The sequence below is a fragment of the Lepus europaeus genome, chromosome 7 (genome assembly GCF_033115175.1).
Source record: "Lepus europaeus isolate LE1 chromosome 7, mLepTim1.pri, whole genome shotgun sequence".
NCBI classification, from domain to species: domain Eukaryota; kingdom Metazoa; phylum Chordata; class Mammalia; order Lagomorpha; family Leporidae; genus Lepus; species Lepus europaeus.
Genome location: NC_084833.1, coordinates 114,354,577 through 114,373,008, shown reverse-complemented (window position 1 = coordinate 114,373,008; position 18,432 = coordinate 114,354,577). Strand labels below are relative to the sequence as shown.

The window sequence follows — 18,432 nt, the reverse complement described above, 5'->3', positions numbered from 1 at the left end:
AATTCTTGGGCTCCTGCTACTTACATGGGAGACCCAGATGGAGTTCCTAGCTCCTGGCGTTGGCCTGGCCTAGCCCTGACTGTTGCAGGCATTTGGGGAGTGATCTAGCAGATGGAAGACCTTTCTCTCCTTCTCTTTTCACCCTTTCAAAATAAATAGATAATCTTAAAAAGAAAAAAAGAAAAGAAACCACTAGCCAAAGAATAGGTCTACATAAGACTTCATCAGAATTATGAACTGCCATGAGTGTGGAACAATAAGCCACAGAATGAAAAGTACACTCGGATATGCACCACATGTAAACTGACAAAGGACTACTGTACTTAACACATGAAGACTTGAAATTATTGAAAAGACAACACAAAAATGACCAAAAGACTAGAATACATACTTCATAAGATGCTCGATCTCATTTAAACTTAGGAACAAGCAACTTAATGTCATACACCTATTTTCACACAACATGGTAAACATTAGAGTGGTAACACCTCAACAAAGTGAAAATTTAAACACATTCTTTTTTTTTTTTTTTTTAATTTTTTGGACAGGCAGAGTGGACAGTGAGAGGGAGAGACAGAGAGAAAGGTCTTCCTTTGCCGTTGGTTCACCCCTCAATGGCCGCTGCGGCCGGCGCACCGCACTGACCCGAAGCCAGGAGCCAGGTGCTTCTCCTGGTCTCCCATGCAGGCACAGGGCCCAAGGACTTGGGCCATCCTCCACTGCACTCCCAGGCCACAGCAGAGAGCTGGCCTGGAAGAGGGGCAACGAGGACAGAATCCGGCACCCCAACTGGGAATAGAACCTGGGGTGCCAGCGCCACAGGTGGAGGATTAGCCTACTGAGCCGCGGCACAGGCCTAATTTAAACACATTCTATTGTTATATTCTTTTTTTTTTTTTTTTTTTTTTTTGACAGGCAGAGTAGATAGTGAGAGAGAGACAGAGAGAAAGGTCTTCCTTTTTGCCGTTGGTTCATCTTCCAATGGCCGCTGCAGCCAGCACATCGTGCTGATCCGAAGCCAGGAGCCAGGTGCTTCTGGTCTCCCATGGGGTGCAGGGCCCAGGACTTGGGCCATCCTCCACTGCCTTCCCGGGCCATAGCAGAGAGCTGGCCTGGAAGAGGGGCAACCAGGATAGAATCTGGCGCCCCAACCGGGACTAGAACCCGGTGTGTTGGCGCCACAAGGCGGAGGATTAGCCTGTTAAGCCACGGCACTGGCTATTGTTATATTCTTATACTATAGTTGCTCAGTGCCTGCATTCTTCTCATATGGAAGTACACGTTAGTACACTCACTTCAGAAGTTTTCCATTATTCTTAGTAAAGTTGAACATATGCATAACTGAAGACTTAGCAATTCTATTCCAGGTACATGCTCTAGACTTTAGGGCGGGGTGGGGAACCTCTTTTTCTGCCAAGGGCCATTTGGATGTTTGTAAATAAAACTATCAGTTTAAAAATTAGCCTGCTATGGGTTTACTGAATTTCAAGTCCCACCTCCAGTTGCCTTGGCAGGACCAGAACAAATGATTTCATGGGCCTTTTCTGTCCTGTGGGGTGGATTTCTCCACTCTTGCTCTAGAGCCTAGAGAAACTCATGGACATGTACCACAATGTTTTCAGCAGGACTGTTTATGCTAGCATCGAACCATAAATATGAACTACAAATAACCCAAATATCCATTTGTAGTGGAATGGACAATCAGTGGTATGTTCATAAATGGCCCCCTATATTATAATTAAAATCAGTGAATTTAATTCATGCAAAGTATGGATTAAAAAAAAAAAAACACCGATGGGTATTTAATCTAACGGTTAAGATGCCTACTTGCATATTGGATTAACTGGGTTTGATCCCAGCTCCAGATCCTGAATCCAGCTTCCTGCTAATGCAGACCCTGGGAGGCAGTTGTCATGGATCAAGTAGCTAGGTTCCCTTCACCCATGTGGGAGACCTGGATTGCATTTCCAGCTCCTGGCTCTGGTTCTGGCCCACCCCCCACTGCTGCAGGCATTTGGGGAGTGAACCAGTAGATGGGAGCTGTCTCAAATAAACAAAAAACATTTTTTAAACTACATTAACTAAAGATGCATAAACTCAACTATATTTTTTAAAAGATTTATTTATTTGAGAGGCAGAGTTACAGAGAGAGGGAGAAACAGAGAGAGAGCAAGAGAGCGAGAGAGTGAGAGAAAGAGATCTTCCATTCACTGGTTCACTCCCCAAATGGCTGCAACAGCTGGAGCTGGGCAGGTCTGAAGCCAGGAGCTTCATCCGGGTCTCCCATGTAGGTGCGGGGTCCGAAGGACTTGGGTGGTCTTCCACTGTTTTCCCAGGTCATTAGCAGAGAGCTGGATTGGAAGTGAATCAGCCAGGACTCAAACCAGCACCCATATTATATGCCAGAGCTGCAGGTGGAGGCTTAACCTACTACACTACACCACAGCACTGGCCCCAAACTAAACTAGATTATTTTAAAATATATAAATAGACAAGAAAACCAAGGAAAGAACTATCACAAAGTCAATTGCAGGGGCTGGTGCTGTGGCATAGCAGGTAAATACGCTGCCTGCAGTGCCAGCATTCCATATGGGCACTGGTTCGAGTCCTGGCTCCTCTACTTCCGATCCAGCTCTCTGCTATGGCCTGGGAAAGCAGTAGAGGATGGCCCAAGTCCTTGGGCCCTGCACTTGCGTGGGAGACCTAGAAGAAGCTCCTGGCTTTGGACCAGCCCAGCTCCGACAGTTCCAGCCATTTGGGGAGTGAACTAGCAGATGGAAGACTCCTCTTTCTCTCTCTGCCTCTGCTTCTAACTCTGCTTTTCAAATAAATAAATAAATCTTTAAAAACAAAAAAGTCAATTGTGTGATTACTTCTGGCAGAAGACAGGATATATGAAAAGTTCCTAATGGTCTGCAAACAACCTTTCTTCAGTTGAGCTGTGGTCACAATTGTTAACTTTATAACTCTGTTAAACTGTACCTATTTTATATATTTTTTATATTTATCTCAACAACCACACACACTACTACACACACATAAACATCAAAATCTTAGCTGTTATCATGGCATGGTAAATCCTCCTCTCCTATTTCTCCTTTATGGCACTTGGGAAATTTTCAACAAGCGGTTGTGGCTTTTAATATTAACAGTAGATACCTTCTCCCAAAAGTACAATGAACATTCTAGAAAAATTATGCACCTTGGGGGATGAGTATCCCATATTAGAGTACTTGGGCTTAAGTCCCACTTTCACTTCTGGTCCAGGTTTTTTTTTTTTTTTTTTTAAGGAAAAAAAAAATTTATCTATTTACTTGAGAGACAGAAATGTCTTCCATCTGCTGGTTCACTCTCCAAATGGCCACAATGGCCAGAGCTGGGCTAATAAAAAGCCAGGAGCCAGGGACTTCTTCCAGGTCTCCAACGTGGGTACAGGGGCCCAAGCACTTGGGCCATCTTCTACTGCTTCCCTAGGCCATCAGCAGGGAACTGTTGATCCAGCTTCTTGCTAATGTACACCCTGAGAGGCAGCAGGTGATGGCCAAGTACTTGGAAGCCTGTCATCCACATAGTAAACCAGGATGGAGTTCCTGGCCCACCCCAGCTATTGTAGGCATGTGGGGAGTGAACCAGCAGATGGGAGATCTCTGTCTCTATGTGCCTTTCATATAAAAGTTGAGAAAATTATGGTACCTTGTAGTTACTTAATTCCTTTTTTTTTTTTTTTTTTTTTTTTGCAAAACACTATGTAGGAGTGTCACTTACCCAAAAATGGTTGGGACCAAGTTGTGGATTTTAGAGAATTTCAGATTTCAGATAGAAATGTCCAACCTGTACTACATGCTAGATACACATGAATACATTGGAGATAAAAAATAACCCTAGGGGCCAGCACTGTGGCATAGTAGTAAAGCCACCACCTACAGTGCCAGCATCCCATATAGGTGCCAGTTTGACTCTTGGCTGCTCTACTTCCAAACCAGCTCTCTGTTATGGCCTGGAAAAGCAGTGGAAGATGGCCCAAGGACTTGAGCCCCTGCACCCACGCTGGAGACCTGGAAGAGGCTCTATGCTCCTAGCTTCGGATTGGTGCAGCTCCAGCCATTGTGGCCATCCGAGTGAACCAGTGGATGGGAGACCTGTCTCTCTTTCTCTCTGCCTCTGCCTCTCTGTAATTCTGCCTTTCAAATAAATAAATAAATATTTTTTAAAAACCCTAAAAATACTTATTATCAGCCTCTTTAAGGAGGCAACTGTCAATATTCACAAAATTAAATGAAAGAGCTGGGGCCGGCACTGTGGTGCAGTGATTTAAAGCTCCGGCCTAAACCACCAGCATCCCATGTGGACGCCGGTTCTGGTCCCGGCTGCTGCTCTTCCAATCCAGCTCTCTGCTATGGCCTGGGAAAGTGGTTGAGGATGGCCCAGGTCCTTGGGCCCCTGCACCCACATGGGAGGCCTGGAAGACTGGCTCCTGACTTCAGGTCGGCTCAGCTCTGGCCATTGCAGCGATCTGAGGAGTGAACCAGTGGATGGAGAACCTCTCTTTCTGTCTCTACCTCTCTAACTCTTTCAAATAAATAAAATAAATCTTTTAAAAAAAATGGAAGAGCTAATGTTTCTCATCTTTTTTTAGGATTTATTTATTTATCTGAAAGAAGAGAGAGAGAGATCGTCCATCCACTGGTTCACTCCCCAAATGGCCGCAATGGCCAGAGCTGGGCCAGTCCAAAGCCAGGAGCTTCACCAGGATCTCCCATGTGGGTGCAAGGATCCAAGAACTTGGGCTATCCTCTACTGCTTTCCCAGACACGTTATCAGGAAGTTGGATCAAAGTGGAGCAACTGGGAACCTATACCCAAATGGAATGCTGGTGCTGCATGCGGGAGCTTTACCTGTTAGGCGACAGCGTCAGCCTGAGTTTCTCACCATTCTACACAAATTCCAATACAAATATAGAATTGGTATTTACACACTTTTCTCTTACAATATTCTGTGGCACTTTCCTCACCTGATGCTAATTCAGTTATTTATTCACCAAATATTTAATTAACACCTATTAAATGCCAGGTAGTGTTTTACATACAGGATATACAAGAGTAAAAAGGAATGACAAGGTCTAAGCTTACAGTTTGGTGGAGAAATTAGAAAGTAAACAATTTCAGATAGGAATCAGTCCTGTGAAGAAAACAAAATAATGTGAAAGTAACTAGGGGAGGCAGAAAATTTGGGCTGAGATTTAATGTTGCTGTATCAGTCAAACAAACTACTGAAAAGCATTCCAATAAGGAAGCAAAAGCATCACAGAGTGTGAATCGTGAGAGACAGGCAGGGTATGCTATGTTCAAGTCCAGTCTTGAAGCAATGGAAAGCCAGTAGAGGGAGGGTCACAGTAAGATTAAATTTTTTTTTTTAAGAATTAAGATTTATTTAAACAAAAGATTACTTGAGAAGAAGGTGCACTGGGCAATGACCAGAGAAAAGGGGAAAAAACGTTAGCTTTTATTACAGAACACAGGGAAGAGACAAAGGAGCAGCAATGGAAGAGGAAAGAAGTGCACAGCTAAATATATTCTGAAAGTAGAACATTTTAGTGTTATTTCTTTGTTGAAAAGCTATTTGTTGTATGCCATAATGTATCTAGCATTACTCTAAGTGCTGGGGATCCAGAACTGAAGGGACAGATAGGGTCTTTGACTTCAAGGGACTCATAGATTCCAAAGGGATGCCGGCGCTGTGGTGCAGTGGGTTAAAGCCCCCGGCCTGCAGAACTGGCATCCCATGTGGGCGCTGGTTCGAGTCCTAGCTGCTCCATTTCCGATCCAACTCACTGCTAATGGCCTGGGAAAGAAGATAGCCCAAGTACTTGGGCTCCTGAACCCATGTGGGAGACCCAGAGAAAGTCCCTGGCTCCAGGCTTTGGATTGGCACAGCTCCGGCCATTGCAGCCATTTGGGGAGTGAACCAGAAGATGTCAGACCTAACTCTTTCAAACAAATAAATCTTTAAAAAAAAAGATTCCAAATAGAGAAACAGACACTGGACATAGAAACAAAATAAATATACTACCAACTAATAAGCATTAAAAATAACGTGAAAAGGTGATGGATGAGGATTTTTTTTAAATTAAATTTCTTAAATTTGAGAGGCAGAGGGGCTGGCACTGTGGCATAGCAGGTAAAGCTGCCACCTGCAGTGCTGGAATCCCAAATGGGCGCTGGTTCGAATTCCAGTTACTCCACTTCCAGCTCTTTGCTATGGCCTAGGAAAGCAGTGGAAGATGGCCCAAGTCCTTGGGCCCCTGCACATGCATCGGAGACCCGGAAGAAGCTCCTGGCTCCTGGCTTCAGATCGGTGCAGTTCCAGCCGTTATGGCCAACTGGGGAGTGCACTAGCAGATGGAAGACCTCTCTCTGTCTCTCCTCTCTCTGTGTCACTCAAGTAAAATAAATAAACCTTTAAAAATAAAAATTTTGAGAGGCAGAGAGGTGGTGAGGGAAGGGAGTTCATCCATGATTCACTCCCCAAATGCCTGATTAGGAGCTGGTAATGCAAGCCAGGTGGTTCCACATGGGTAGCAGAGAGCCGATCACTAGAGCCATCAATTGCTGCCTCCCACGATACACACTTTAGGAAGATGAAAGCAGAAGCTTGAGCCAAGAATTTAACCCAGGCACTCCAATATGGGCCATGGGCACCTTAACCAGTAGGCTAAATGTCTGCCACAGGATATTTAAGCCAGGGAAGGACTTTACAGAGATGGGGCCAGCAATGTGGTGTAGCAGGTAAAGTCACCACCTGGGACACTGACATCTCATAAAGATGCCAATTCAAGACCCAACTGCTATACTTCTGATCCAGCTCCCTGCTATGTCTGGGAAAGCAGTGAAAGATGGCCCAAGTCCTAGAGCCCTTGCACTCATGTAGGGAGACTTGGATGGAAAAAAAAGATTTGAGAGGCAGAATTAGAGATGGGGGGGAGGGGGAGTAGAATGAATGCATCTTCCATTCACTGGTTCACTCCCCCAAACGGCCACAATGGTCAGAGCTGGGCCGATCTGAAGAGCCAGGAGCTTCTTCTGGGTTTCCACGGGTGCAGGCAGCAAAGTACTTGGGTCATCCCCCACTGTTTTCCCAGGCTCATTAGCAGGGAACTGGATCAGAAGTGGAGCAGCCAGGACTCAAACCAGCGCCAGTCTGGGATGCCACAGCCACAGGCACCAGCTTAACCTGCTATGCCAAAGTGCTTCCCCACCCCGCTTTTTAAAGATTATTTAAAATATATTTATTTGAAAGGCAGAGTTACAGAGGAGAGAGAGTTGAATAAATAAATCTTCAAAAAGATTCTAAAGAGGAAACGACATTTAAGCAGGTACCTAAAGTGAAGCACGCACCAATTATTTGGAAATAAAGTATCCTAGGTAGAAGGAAAAGAAAGTGGAAAGAACCTGAAGAGGGAATGTGCTTATTTTATGAGAATGGTAAAGCCCGTATAACTAGAGCAGAATGAACAAGAAGGATAGAGGCTGATGAAGTCAAGGAGGCAGTCAGAGGGTGGCCATGTAAAGCTGTAGAGGTGGGGCCACCGCCTGCAGTGCCGACATCCCATATGGGCGCGGTTCAAGTCCTGGCTGCTCCACGTCTGATCCAGCTCTCTGCTATGGCCTGGGAAGGCAGTGGAGGATGGCCCAAGTGCTTGGGCCCCGTACCCGCATGGGAGACCAGGAGGAGGAACAGCTGCAGCCGTTTTAGCCATCTGGGGAGCAAATCAGTGGATTGAAGACCTCTCTCTCTCTGCAACTCTGCCTTTCAAATAAATAAATGAATCTTTAAAAAAAAAAATGCTGTAGAGCTAACAGAATTTTCAATTTTCTCTTAAATGTGATGAAGTCAGAACAGAAAACAGGGCAGGGATGACTGATTCACATTTTAGGATGATCATTCTATTTTTCTGAAAATAAAGTTCTGAGGGATAAGAAACATAAAAAGAGGGATGACACTGCCTCCAACCAGGGTAGAGGTGTGAAGAGGAATAGATACTGTATGTATTTGTGGAACTGAACAGGCTTTGCTGAACTGAATATAGAATATGGAAAAAAATGTGTTAAAGATGATTTCTTGGGTTTTGGTTGAAGGAACTGGGGACCTAAGAGTAACATTTGGAGATGGGGGCAGAGGAAGCGGAGAGGAACAGGCTAGAAGATAGGAATCAAAAGCTGGTTTTGGGCATGAGATGCCTTTTAAGCCTATTCAAGTAGAAATGTCAGGTAGGTTGTAGCTATAAAAGGCTAGAGCTCTGGGAAGAGGTCAAAATAAGAAAAAACTCTGTTTTTGACCACTACTATTAGTAGGCAGTTAATTCTCAAGAACAAACTCTCTCTTATATTTGAGAATTTACGCCTTGCGGCGCCGGCACACCGGGTTCTAGTCCCGGTCAGGGCGCCGGATTCTATCCTGGTTACCCCTCTTCCAGGCCAGCTCTCTGCTATGGCCTGGGAAGGCAGTGGAGGATGGCCCAAGTCCTTGGGCCCTGCACCTGCATGGGAGACCAAGAGAAGCACCTGGCTCCCGGCTTCGGATCAGCGCGATGCGCCGGCCGCAGCGGCCATTGGAGGGCGAACCAACAGCAAAAAGGAAGACCTTTCTCTCTGTCTCTTTCTCTCTATCTACTCTCCCTGTCAAAAAAAAAAAAGAAAAAAAAAAAAGAATTTACAGCTCAATTTTTAGGAATCCCCTAAATAGTTTCAAATAAATTGAACAAGTTCAAATTTATCCCTCCTCTGGATATACCTCACTAAAACAATTAGCTAGTATATATTAATATGATCATAAAACTCTACATGCTCCTAGCTTCAGATGAATACTTTTATATTTACCTTAAAAAAATAAAAACAGAAAGAAACACAGGGCCCCAATCTAATACATTCAAAAGTTAACATAAATTTTATTACAAAAACAGTTTTGTAGGTAAATGAACCAGAAATCAAATCTATTCCTATAATAGCTTCCTTACTCTTCCTCCCCCCAGCTCTTTATCATCTAGAATCTTGTTCACCAATAAGTTCACAAAGTTAGGTATTCATTTTCCAAATAGAATTTATTTCTATATTAAAGAATTAAAATATGGCTGTGAAAGTAGGAAATCATATAGAAAAATACTTAAGATGTGCCAACAGTAATTTTTAGAGTAAAGTTAACTAAACACTAGAGTTTATGCTCAACTTCTACTTGAAAGAGCAACCAATATTTCATACATTACTAACTACACTAGAAAAAAATCCCACATACTTGCAATTTTAATTACATGTAATTTAAAAACAGGTCTACATTAACTTGTCATGCCCTTTAAAAATATAGGTACAAATCTTGGGTATGTATTTTTTGAAGTGTTGGCCTCAGCACAGACTGACAAATCTACTATCCCAAAGTCACCTTAAGCTCTCACTAATCCATCCTTATAATTACATCACCATAAAAGAAATGTTACTTTCTGAATGAAACACAATGTTTGTAAAAACGAGATATCGTGCTGGCATAAAAGCTGATAAACTCAGGTACCCCAAAGATTTTAATCAGATAGTTTTCAAATTCTGACTCTAAACACAGCTAATGAATTCTATCCATCCTTTTCCCAAAGTTTTACTTACAATGAAGATATACATATTATCTGTATGCCAAACATACAAAGAATCGGGTAAAGGGAAAGAGAACTCTTCAGGAACTATTTGTTTGCAGTTTGCAGAATAGAATAATCTTCTCAATGAAGAATAATGTTAACATAGCAGCACTATATTCACGAGGAATCCCCAGAGACAGCAGATCAATCATGTGGCAGGAAGCCAAACTTTCTGGCTGCTCACAACATCACTCAGCTTCCCTTTAATCTTCAGGAAGTGTCTCTTGAACTCCAATCCATCACCCTGTATCAGGAATAACATCCATAAATAACATCAGAAATTATGCAGGAAGATCAAACTATTTACTGGTAACTAGAGACAAACATTCTTAGATATATCCAGCTGCAATTCCTTTCAGTTACTCTTAGAGAGACCAAATATTCCAGTAGAAAAAATGGCAACACATATTATTCTGACTTGATTTTGTGGTCCTCGCTGTTCCCACCAAACTGAACTTAAGACAACAGAAAAACTGTTATCTCACTTGTTTAGTGTTGGTACCACTAATTCATTTTCTACTGGCAGCATGGATTTGTAAACTAAAAACAAGTTACATAACTACCCTGAAGCCTTGTCAACTACTATGGCAACAAAGTCAATAGATTTAGTTGTGAGAAGGATTTCATTAGGACTTCATAGCAAGCAGCTGGAAAACAGTACTGCAACGTATCTCCACTACAGGGAATGTGAACTACCCTTCAACCTTCGTTCTAGCTACATTGCAGTTTAAAAAAAAAAAAAAAAAAAAAAGTGGGGAATTGAATCAAAAGATAAGTTTATTTTGGCATAAATTGTTTTGTTATTCTTTTATTCATAATATGAAATCTAAAAAGCAACTTGCCATAAATTTGTAAAATATCACAAAGAATTATTCCTTAACCATGGGGAATACATTCTATGACTCCCAGTGGATGCTGGAAACTACAGATAGTATCAAACCTGACACTATTTATACTACTTGTTCCTCTACATATGATAAATTTGTAAATTAAGCATAGTGAAAGTAAAAGTACTGTAGTAAAATTGCCAGCATCACTTCTGTTGTGCTTAGGGTCCACTGTTTAAGTAAAATTAGGAATTACCTGAATCCAAGCAGTATGATACTGTGAGACTCAATCTGATAACCAAGTGGGTTACTGTGGACTTAAGAATAAATGATGACCACAAAGGTCTAAGACAGCTGGGATACTGTCCCACACTGGCTGCCAGTAACATGACCTTTCAACAAACTTTAAAGGTGAACTAGGAAATATTTACTGTACCATAAGATGTACACTGTACGTCACCGGGCCATTGTCAAGAGAGATTAATGACCCCATTATTTGCCTCTCCCTGCACAGAGGTAACACGTAGTATGAGAATGTAATTTACCTCCTTAATCAATAATCAAATCTGTTAACTAGTACCATATGTTCTTTGATTTTCAAAGAGGCATTCTTTAATTTTCAGTGACTGATAATCACATATAAATCTGTATTGTTATTGTTCAAACCTGATGCAATGCACATACTCACCCTGTAAGAAAAGTTTAAAACCTATAACCAAACTCAGGCTTGTGGGAACAGCCAACTCAGGCAAGTAACTGATTGTTTTTGAGTTTACATCCTCAGTTGGATTAGCTGAATAAACTTTAGCTTTGATTACTTCAGTTAACATCACTAAACAACTAACAGGCAGGTGGCATATACAGTGTGAATTCATTAGACAAAAGCATGATTCATATCCCAGGTAAGAGGGAGTAGGATGACACAAGATCTCATTGTGCTACTCAGAACTCTGTATAATTTAAAATTTATCAGCTGCTTATTTCCGGAATTTTCTATTTAACATTTCTGAACTATGGTTGAGTGTAGATAACTGAAAACATAAAAAGTGAAACTGTGGATAAAGGGACACTAATGTAAGCAAATAAAATGCCATTAAAACTTACCCATTTAGAAATATTTTCATAGAATAATATAATGAAACATATTAAAAATACCTTACCTTAGAAAGTCGGAAGTCAACCAATATCTTCTCATCCATTTCTACCAAATTCACTTTGAAAATCAGTTTATTGTTTCTCCTGTCAGTAGTCGATACAGTAACCTAGGTCAAAGAAAAAAAAGTAAAGCCAGATATGAGAGTAAAGAATACTTAACAAAAACTATATTCTCAGGTCAGTAACACTTTGGGGATAAAAAAATTGTAGGTTACTTCCATAATGAGAATAGTAATAAGTGTGCTGAAAATCTCAATCCAGGATTCTTCTCTGGGTGCATGTGTTCAACCCAAAACAACTTGTAAATAGAGTACAGTTCCATTAGAAGAAACTGAATCTATGTGAAATCTTAGCACCAAAAGAATCAGCATTTTATCAAAATGTAACTGAAAGAAGAAATAAAGAAAATAAAAATATAAGGGGCCAACATTGTGGTGCAGCAGGTTAAGCGTCAGCCTATGATGCCAGCATCATGTATAGGCGCTCATTCAACTCCCAGCTGCTCCATTTCCAATCCAGCTCTCTGCTAATACACCTGGGAAAGAGAGGCGGCTGGCTCTAAGTGCTTGGGGGCCCTTATACCCACACAGGAGACCAGGAAGAAGTTCCTGGCTCCCAGCTTCAGCCTGGCCCAGCACCAGCCTTTGCAGCCATTTGAAAAGTGATCCAGCAGATGGAAGATTTCTCTCGCTTAGCTCTGCTTTTCAAATAAATAATATAAATATTAAAAGAAAGAAAGAAAAAAAAAAAAACGAGAGGGAGTGAACTAGCAGATGGAAGCTCTCTCTCTTTCTGTGTATGTCTCCTCTCTCTGATACTCTGCATTTCAAATAAATAAATCTTTAAAAAAAAAAAACCTGAAAACAAAAAAATGCAAAAATACAAAATTTAAGGACTAAAAACGACTTAAGACATGTAGAAAACAAACTGTTTCTTATAACCAACCATCATGGAAGTAAACAAATTAAATTCTCCAATTAAAAGGCAGAGATCGGGGCGAGTGTTTGCCTAGCTAACACTCACACGTCCAACAGAGTACTTGGGTTCGATACACCACTCTGCTCCTTACCTCAGTTTCCTTGCAGACCCTGGGAAGGAGCAGTGATGGCTCAAGTGACTAGGTTCCTTCCACTCACACAGAAGACTTAGACTGAATTCCTGGCTCTGGGCTTTGCCCCAGCCTGAGGCTCTTGGGGAGTAAGCCAACAGATGGGATTTTTCTCTATCTCCCTCTCTAATAAATAATTTTTAAATCATTAAAAATAATATTTGAAAAGCAGAAAGTGGCAGAAAAAACATAATCCAATTATATGCTGCCTACATTCATTTTAGATTTAGAAAAAGACTGAAGGAAAATGGAAGGAAAATAGTCCACATAAACAAAAAAGGGAACTAGTATGGCTATACTAGTATCAAACAAAATTGACTAATAAAATTTGTTGAGGCAAAAAGGACATTACGCAATATTAAAAGAATCAATACATCAAGAAGACTGAGCAATTATAAACACATTCATACATAAATAACAAATGAACTGAGAGGATTAGAGTAAGAAATAGTGAGTTCAGCAATAATAGCTTAAAACTTCAATACTACTTTATCAATAAGGAATATAAAATATGAGAAAAAAGATAAACAAGGAAATAAGACATCTGAGGAATACTATGAAGCAGCTGGACATAACAAACACTTACAGAACACAATAACAACCGCAGAATACACATTTTTCTTCAGTGCACTTGGAATACTCTCCAGTATAGACCTTATGTTAGGCAAAAAACCCAAGTCTCAAAAAATTGTAAAAGACTAAAAACATAAAATATGTTTTTTGATCTCAATGGAATGCAATCACAAAACAGTAACACAAGGAACTTTGAAAAATTAACAAATGTGGAAATTAAACCACATACCTAAGTAAGTAATGAGTCAAGGAAGAAATCACAAGAAAATCAGAAAATATTTTGATATGAGGGCAGGCATTGTGGAGCAGTGGGTTAAGCCACTGCTTGCAGCACCGGCATCCCATGCCAGTTCCAGTCCCTACTTCCAATCCAGCTCCTTGCTAATAGACCCAGGAAAGCAGCAGAAGATGGCCTAAGCACTTGGGTCTCTGTACTCATGTGGGAGACCCAGATGAAGCTCCTGGCTTTGGCCTGGCCCACCACTGGCTGTTACAGCCAACTGGGGAGTGAACCAACAGATGGAGGATCTCTATCTGCCTCTGCCTCTCAAAAAATTAAATAAATCTTTTTTTTTTTTTTTTTTGACAGGCAGAGTGGACAGTGAGAGAGAGACAGACAGACAGAAAGGTCTTCCTTTGCCGTTGGTTCACCCTCCAATGGCTGCCATGGCTGGCGCGCTACGGCCGGCACACCACGCTGATCCGATGGCAGGAGCCAGGTGCTTCTCCTGATCTCCCATGGGGTGCAGGGCCCAAGCACTTGGGCCATCCTCCACTGCACTCCCTGGCCACAGCAGAGAGCTGGCCTGGAAGAGGGGCAACCGGGACAGACTCCGGCACCCCGACCAGGACTAGAACCCGGTGTGCCGGCACCGCAAGGCGGAGGATTAGCCTATTGAGCCGCGGCGCCGGCCAAAAAAATTAAATAAATCTTTAAAAAAAAAAACTTTGATACATTGATACGGATGAAAATGAAAACATGACACACCAAACTGGGGGAAAGAGCAGTGTTCAGAGGTAAATTAATTAATTACATAAGCATTTACATTACAAGAATGATATGGAGCAACAGGAATTCTCACTCCTTGTTATTGCTCAATAGCACAGCTACTTTGGGGAATGGTTTGTTAATTTCTCATTAATCATACTCTTACCACTTGCTCCATGAACTGTGCTCCTTGACATATATTCAAAGAAATGAAAACTACCAAAACTTGGAAGTAAGCACAATATTCTTTGGTAGCTAAGTGTATGAAAAAACAAACAAAAAATCATAGCATACCAGGCAATGAAACAATATGCAGCATTAAAAAAAGACAGGAGCTATCAAGCCATGAAAGACATGGAAGAACTGCAATGCATACTACTCAGTAAAAGGAGCCAGTCTGAAAAGCCTACATTCGCAGTGATTCCAACTCAAACACACTGCAGAAAGACAAAGCTATGGAGACAGTGAAAAGAGCAGTGCTGCCAAGAGCTGGGGGTGAAAAAGAATAGATGGAGCAAAAAGGATTTTTTGGACAGTAAGCTACTCTGTATGATAATATAAAGGTGGATATGTCAGTATGCATTTGTCCAGGCGAACAGAACACAGAACACCAAGAATGAATCCTGTCATAAACAAGGGACTTTGAATGATAATGATGTGTCCATTTAGGCTCATCATTTGTAAAAGTGTACCACTCTGATGGGTAACAATAATGGTGGAGGTGATGTATTAAAAGGAGCAGGAGTATACAGGCAATCTGCCCTGAAAAACAGAACCTATTTTAAAGAAATAGTCTCCAGTCAATAACCAATCAAAGCAATCACACAAGAAAACAGAAGAACAAGCTAAATCCAAATGAGGGAAATAATAAAAAACAATAGATAGAGAATAGAAAAAAAAAAAATCAATGAAGCCACAAGTCAGTTCTTTGAAAAGATCAACAAAATTGATTAATCTTGAGCCAGAGCATGCAAAAAACCCAAGGCCTGGGGGCCCTGCACGCAGGCAGGATTCCCAGAAGAAGCTCCTGGCTTTGGATTGGCAAGCTCTTGCCGTTGTGGCCATTTAGGGAGTGAAGCAGCAGACAGAAGATCTCTTTCTCTCTGTAACTCTGCCTTTCAAATAAGTAAACAAATCTTTAAAAAATATATATTTATTACCAGAATTGACTCAAGAATAGAAAACCTGAACATATCTATAGTAAGACATTGGGTCATTAATTAAAAGATAATATTCTAAAAATTTATTTGAAAGAGCAACAGAGAGAGAGAGAGAGAGAGAGAGAGTGAGAGAAAGCCAAGACACTTCAAGACTGTCTACCTACTGGTTCACTCCCCAGTCACCCACAACAGCTGGGGCTGGACTGGGCCAAGCCGAAGCCAGGAACCAAGAATACTATCTGAATCTCCCATGTGTACTGCAGGACCCATCATCTCTTGTCTTTCCAGGAACATCAGCAGGAAGCTGGATGGGAAGCAGAGAAGCCAACTGTTGAACCAGCCACGCTGATATGGCATGGGGGTATCCCAGGAGGTGGTTTGACCTGCTTCTCAACAAAGCACATCCTCAGTATTCAAAAAATTTCCAAAGGGCAGGCATCTTGACACAGCGGATTGCTGTTACTTGAAACACCCACTATGATATCAGAGTACTAATTCAAGTCCCGGCTACATCATACTTCCAATCCAGCTTCCTGCTAATTTATCTGGGAGGCAGCAGATGATGACCCAAGTATTTGGTTTCCTGCCAGCCATGTGGGGGACCAAGATGGAGCTTCTGGCTCTTGGCATCAGCCTAGCCTTGCCTGTCAGTTGCAGACATTTGGGAATGAACCAATGGATAGAAACTAATTCACTCTCTCTCTACTTCCTCCTTTCAAATAAATCTTAGAAACCAAATCAAACAAAAAAAAAACTGTAAGATAAATATTTAGATAACTACATACTTAGATACCTTTAGCATTAATTTTTTTCCCCTAGAATTAGATGGTTTCATTCAGCCAAATATTTATAAAGAATTAACATCAATGTTTAAACTTTTCCAAAAAACTGAACAGACTTTCTAACTTATCCTTTGAATTTAATATTACACTGATATCAAAGCCAAAGACATCACATGAAAAGTACAGATGAAAATCTCTTATGAATATAAAGTAAATATCTCAAGTAAATACTAGCAAATTGAACTCAGCAACATAATGAAAGGATTATACACTGTGAGCAAGTCCAGGAATACAAGGTTTGCTCAAAATACAAAAAGCAATATATATTAACTGGGGAGAAACTCACATGTTCATCTCAAATGATGCAAAAAAAAATAAAATTCAACATCCTTCCATGATAAAAACACTCAATAAACCAGGAAGAGAAAGGACCTTCCTCAAACTAAAGAACACCCATGGAAAACCCAGCTGGAGAAAAGCAAACCTTAACATACTGCTGGTGGGAGTGCAAATTAGCACAGTCACTATGGGAAACAGAATAGAATTCTCTTAAAAAACTAAAAATAGATCTACCGTATGACCCAGCTACCCAGCTTCAGGAAAAATAGCCAAAGGAAATGAAGTCAGCATATCAAAGAAATACCCGTACTCCCATGGATACTAGAGCACTATTCAAAATAGTATCGGCCGGCGCTGTGGCTCAACAGGCTAATCCTCCGCCTTGCGGCGCCGGCACACCAGGTTCTAGTCCCAGTTGCCCCTCTTCCAGGCCAGCTCTCTGCTATGGCCAGGGAGTGCAGTGGAGGATGGCCCAAGTGCTTGGGCCCTGCACCCCATGGGAGACCAGGAGAAGCACCTGGCTCCTGGCTTCGGATCAGCGTGGTGCGCTGGCCGCAGCAGCCATTGGAGGGTGAACCAACAGCAAAGGAAGACCTTTCTCTCTGTCTCTCTCTGTCTCTCTCACTATCCACTCTGTCAAAAAAAAAAAAAAAAAAATAGTATCAAGATATAGAATCTGGGGCCGGTGCTGTGGCACAGCAAGTTAACATCCTGGTCTGGAGTACCGGCATCCCATATGGGTGCCAGTTTGAGACCCAGCTACCCCATTTCCAATCCAGCTCTCTGCTGTGGCCTGGAAAAGCAGAAGATGGCCCAGGTCCTTGGGCCCCTGCACCCACAGGGGAGACCTGGAGGAAGCTGCTGGCTCTTGGATTCGGATCGGCACAGCTCTGGCCATTGCGGCCAATTGGGGAGTAAACCATCGGATGGAAGACCTCTCTCTCCATCTCTCTCTCTCCTTTCTCTGTGTAACTCTGACATGCAAATAAATAAATCTTAAAAAAAAAAAAAAAAAAAAAAAAGATATGGAATCAACCTAGATGTCCAGTAATAGACAAATGGGTAAATAAATGTGGTACACACACACACACATAAATGGAGTGTTAGCTATGAAAAATGAAATCCTGGCAATTGCAACAAAATGGATGGAACTGGAAATCATGCTTAGTAAAGTAAGTCCCACACAGAGAAATGTGTTTTCTCTCATATGGAAATTTAAAAAAGTGTGTGTGTGTGTGTTAGTTAAAAAAAAAAAAGCGGATGCTATATAATTTGGTATATATTTATAAATGTTGTCTTCACTGAATTATACCCCTTACATAATAGCATACCCTTCTTTCCTTTGTCTTCAATTCTAAGTTGTGTGATGTTAGTATATTCACCCCTACTTTCTTTGTAGTTGTGTCTCCCTGGTGTATATTTAACTCTCAAGTTTTCCAAACCTTTTTGTTTAGCTGCATCTCTTAATAGCATAGAGCTGGGTTTGCTCTGTGATCCATTCTGAAAACCTTTTTATCGTAATCAAGATTTATGTTTAAAAAAAAAAAAAAAAAGCAAAATCCACCTCTAAAATCATACTTAATAGTCAAAAACTGGGGCTGGCACTGTGGCAAAGCGGGTAAAGCCGCCGCCTGCAATGTCTGCATCCCATACGGGCACTGGTTCGAGTCCCAGCTACTCCTCTTCCAATCCAGCTCCCTGCTGTGGCCTAAGAAAGCAGCAGAATATGGCCCAAGTCCTTGGGCCCATGCATCCACAAGGGAGACTCAGAAAAAGTTCCTGGCTTCAGATTGCCTCAGCTCCAGCAGTTGTGACCAATGGGGA

The 18,432-nt window shown here is 41.6% G+C and overlaps 1 protein-coding gene across 5 annotated transcripts in view; it reads right to left on the bottom strand.

The window, feature by feature from the left end:
- Nucleotides 1-8,967: 8,967 nt before the first annotated feature.
- CHEK1 (checkpoint kinase 1) overlaps nucleotides 8,968-18,432 on the bottom strand; it is a 30,597-nt gene continuing 21,132 nt past the window's right edge. For 4 of the 5 annotated variants that reach the window (XM_062197289.1, XM_062197285.1, XM_062197288.1 and 1 more), the window contains exons 12-13: nucleotides 11,664-11,765; nucleotides 8,968-9,920 (exon numbers count right to left, since the gene is read on the bottom strand). In XM_062197289.1, the coding sequence (XP_062053273.1) occupies nucleotides 9,825-9,920; nucleotides 11,664-11,765 (198 nt within the window). In that variant the 3' untranslated portion in view covers nucleotides 8,968-9,824. The remainder of the gene's footprint in view (nucleotides 9,921-11,663; nucleotides 11,766-18,432) is intronic. The other variant, XM_062197286.1, reaches the window with a different exon arrangement.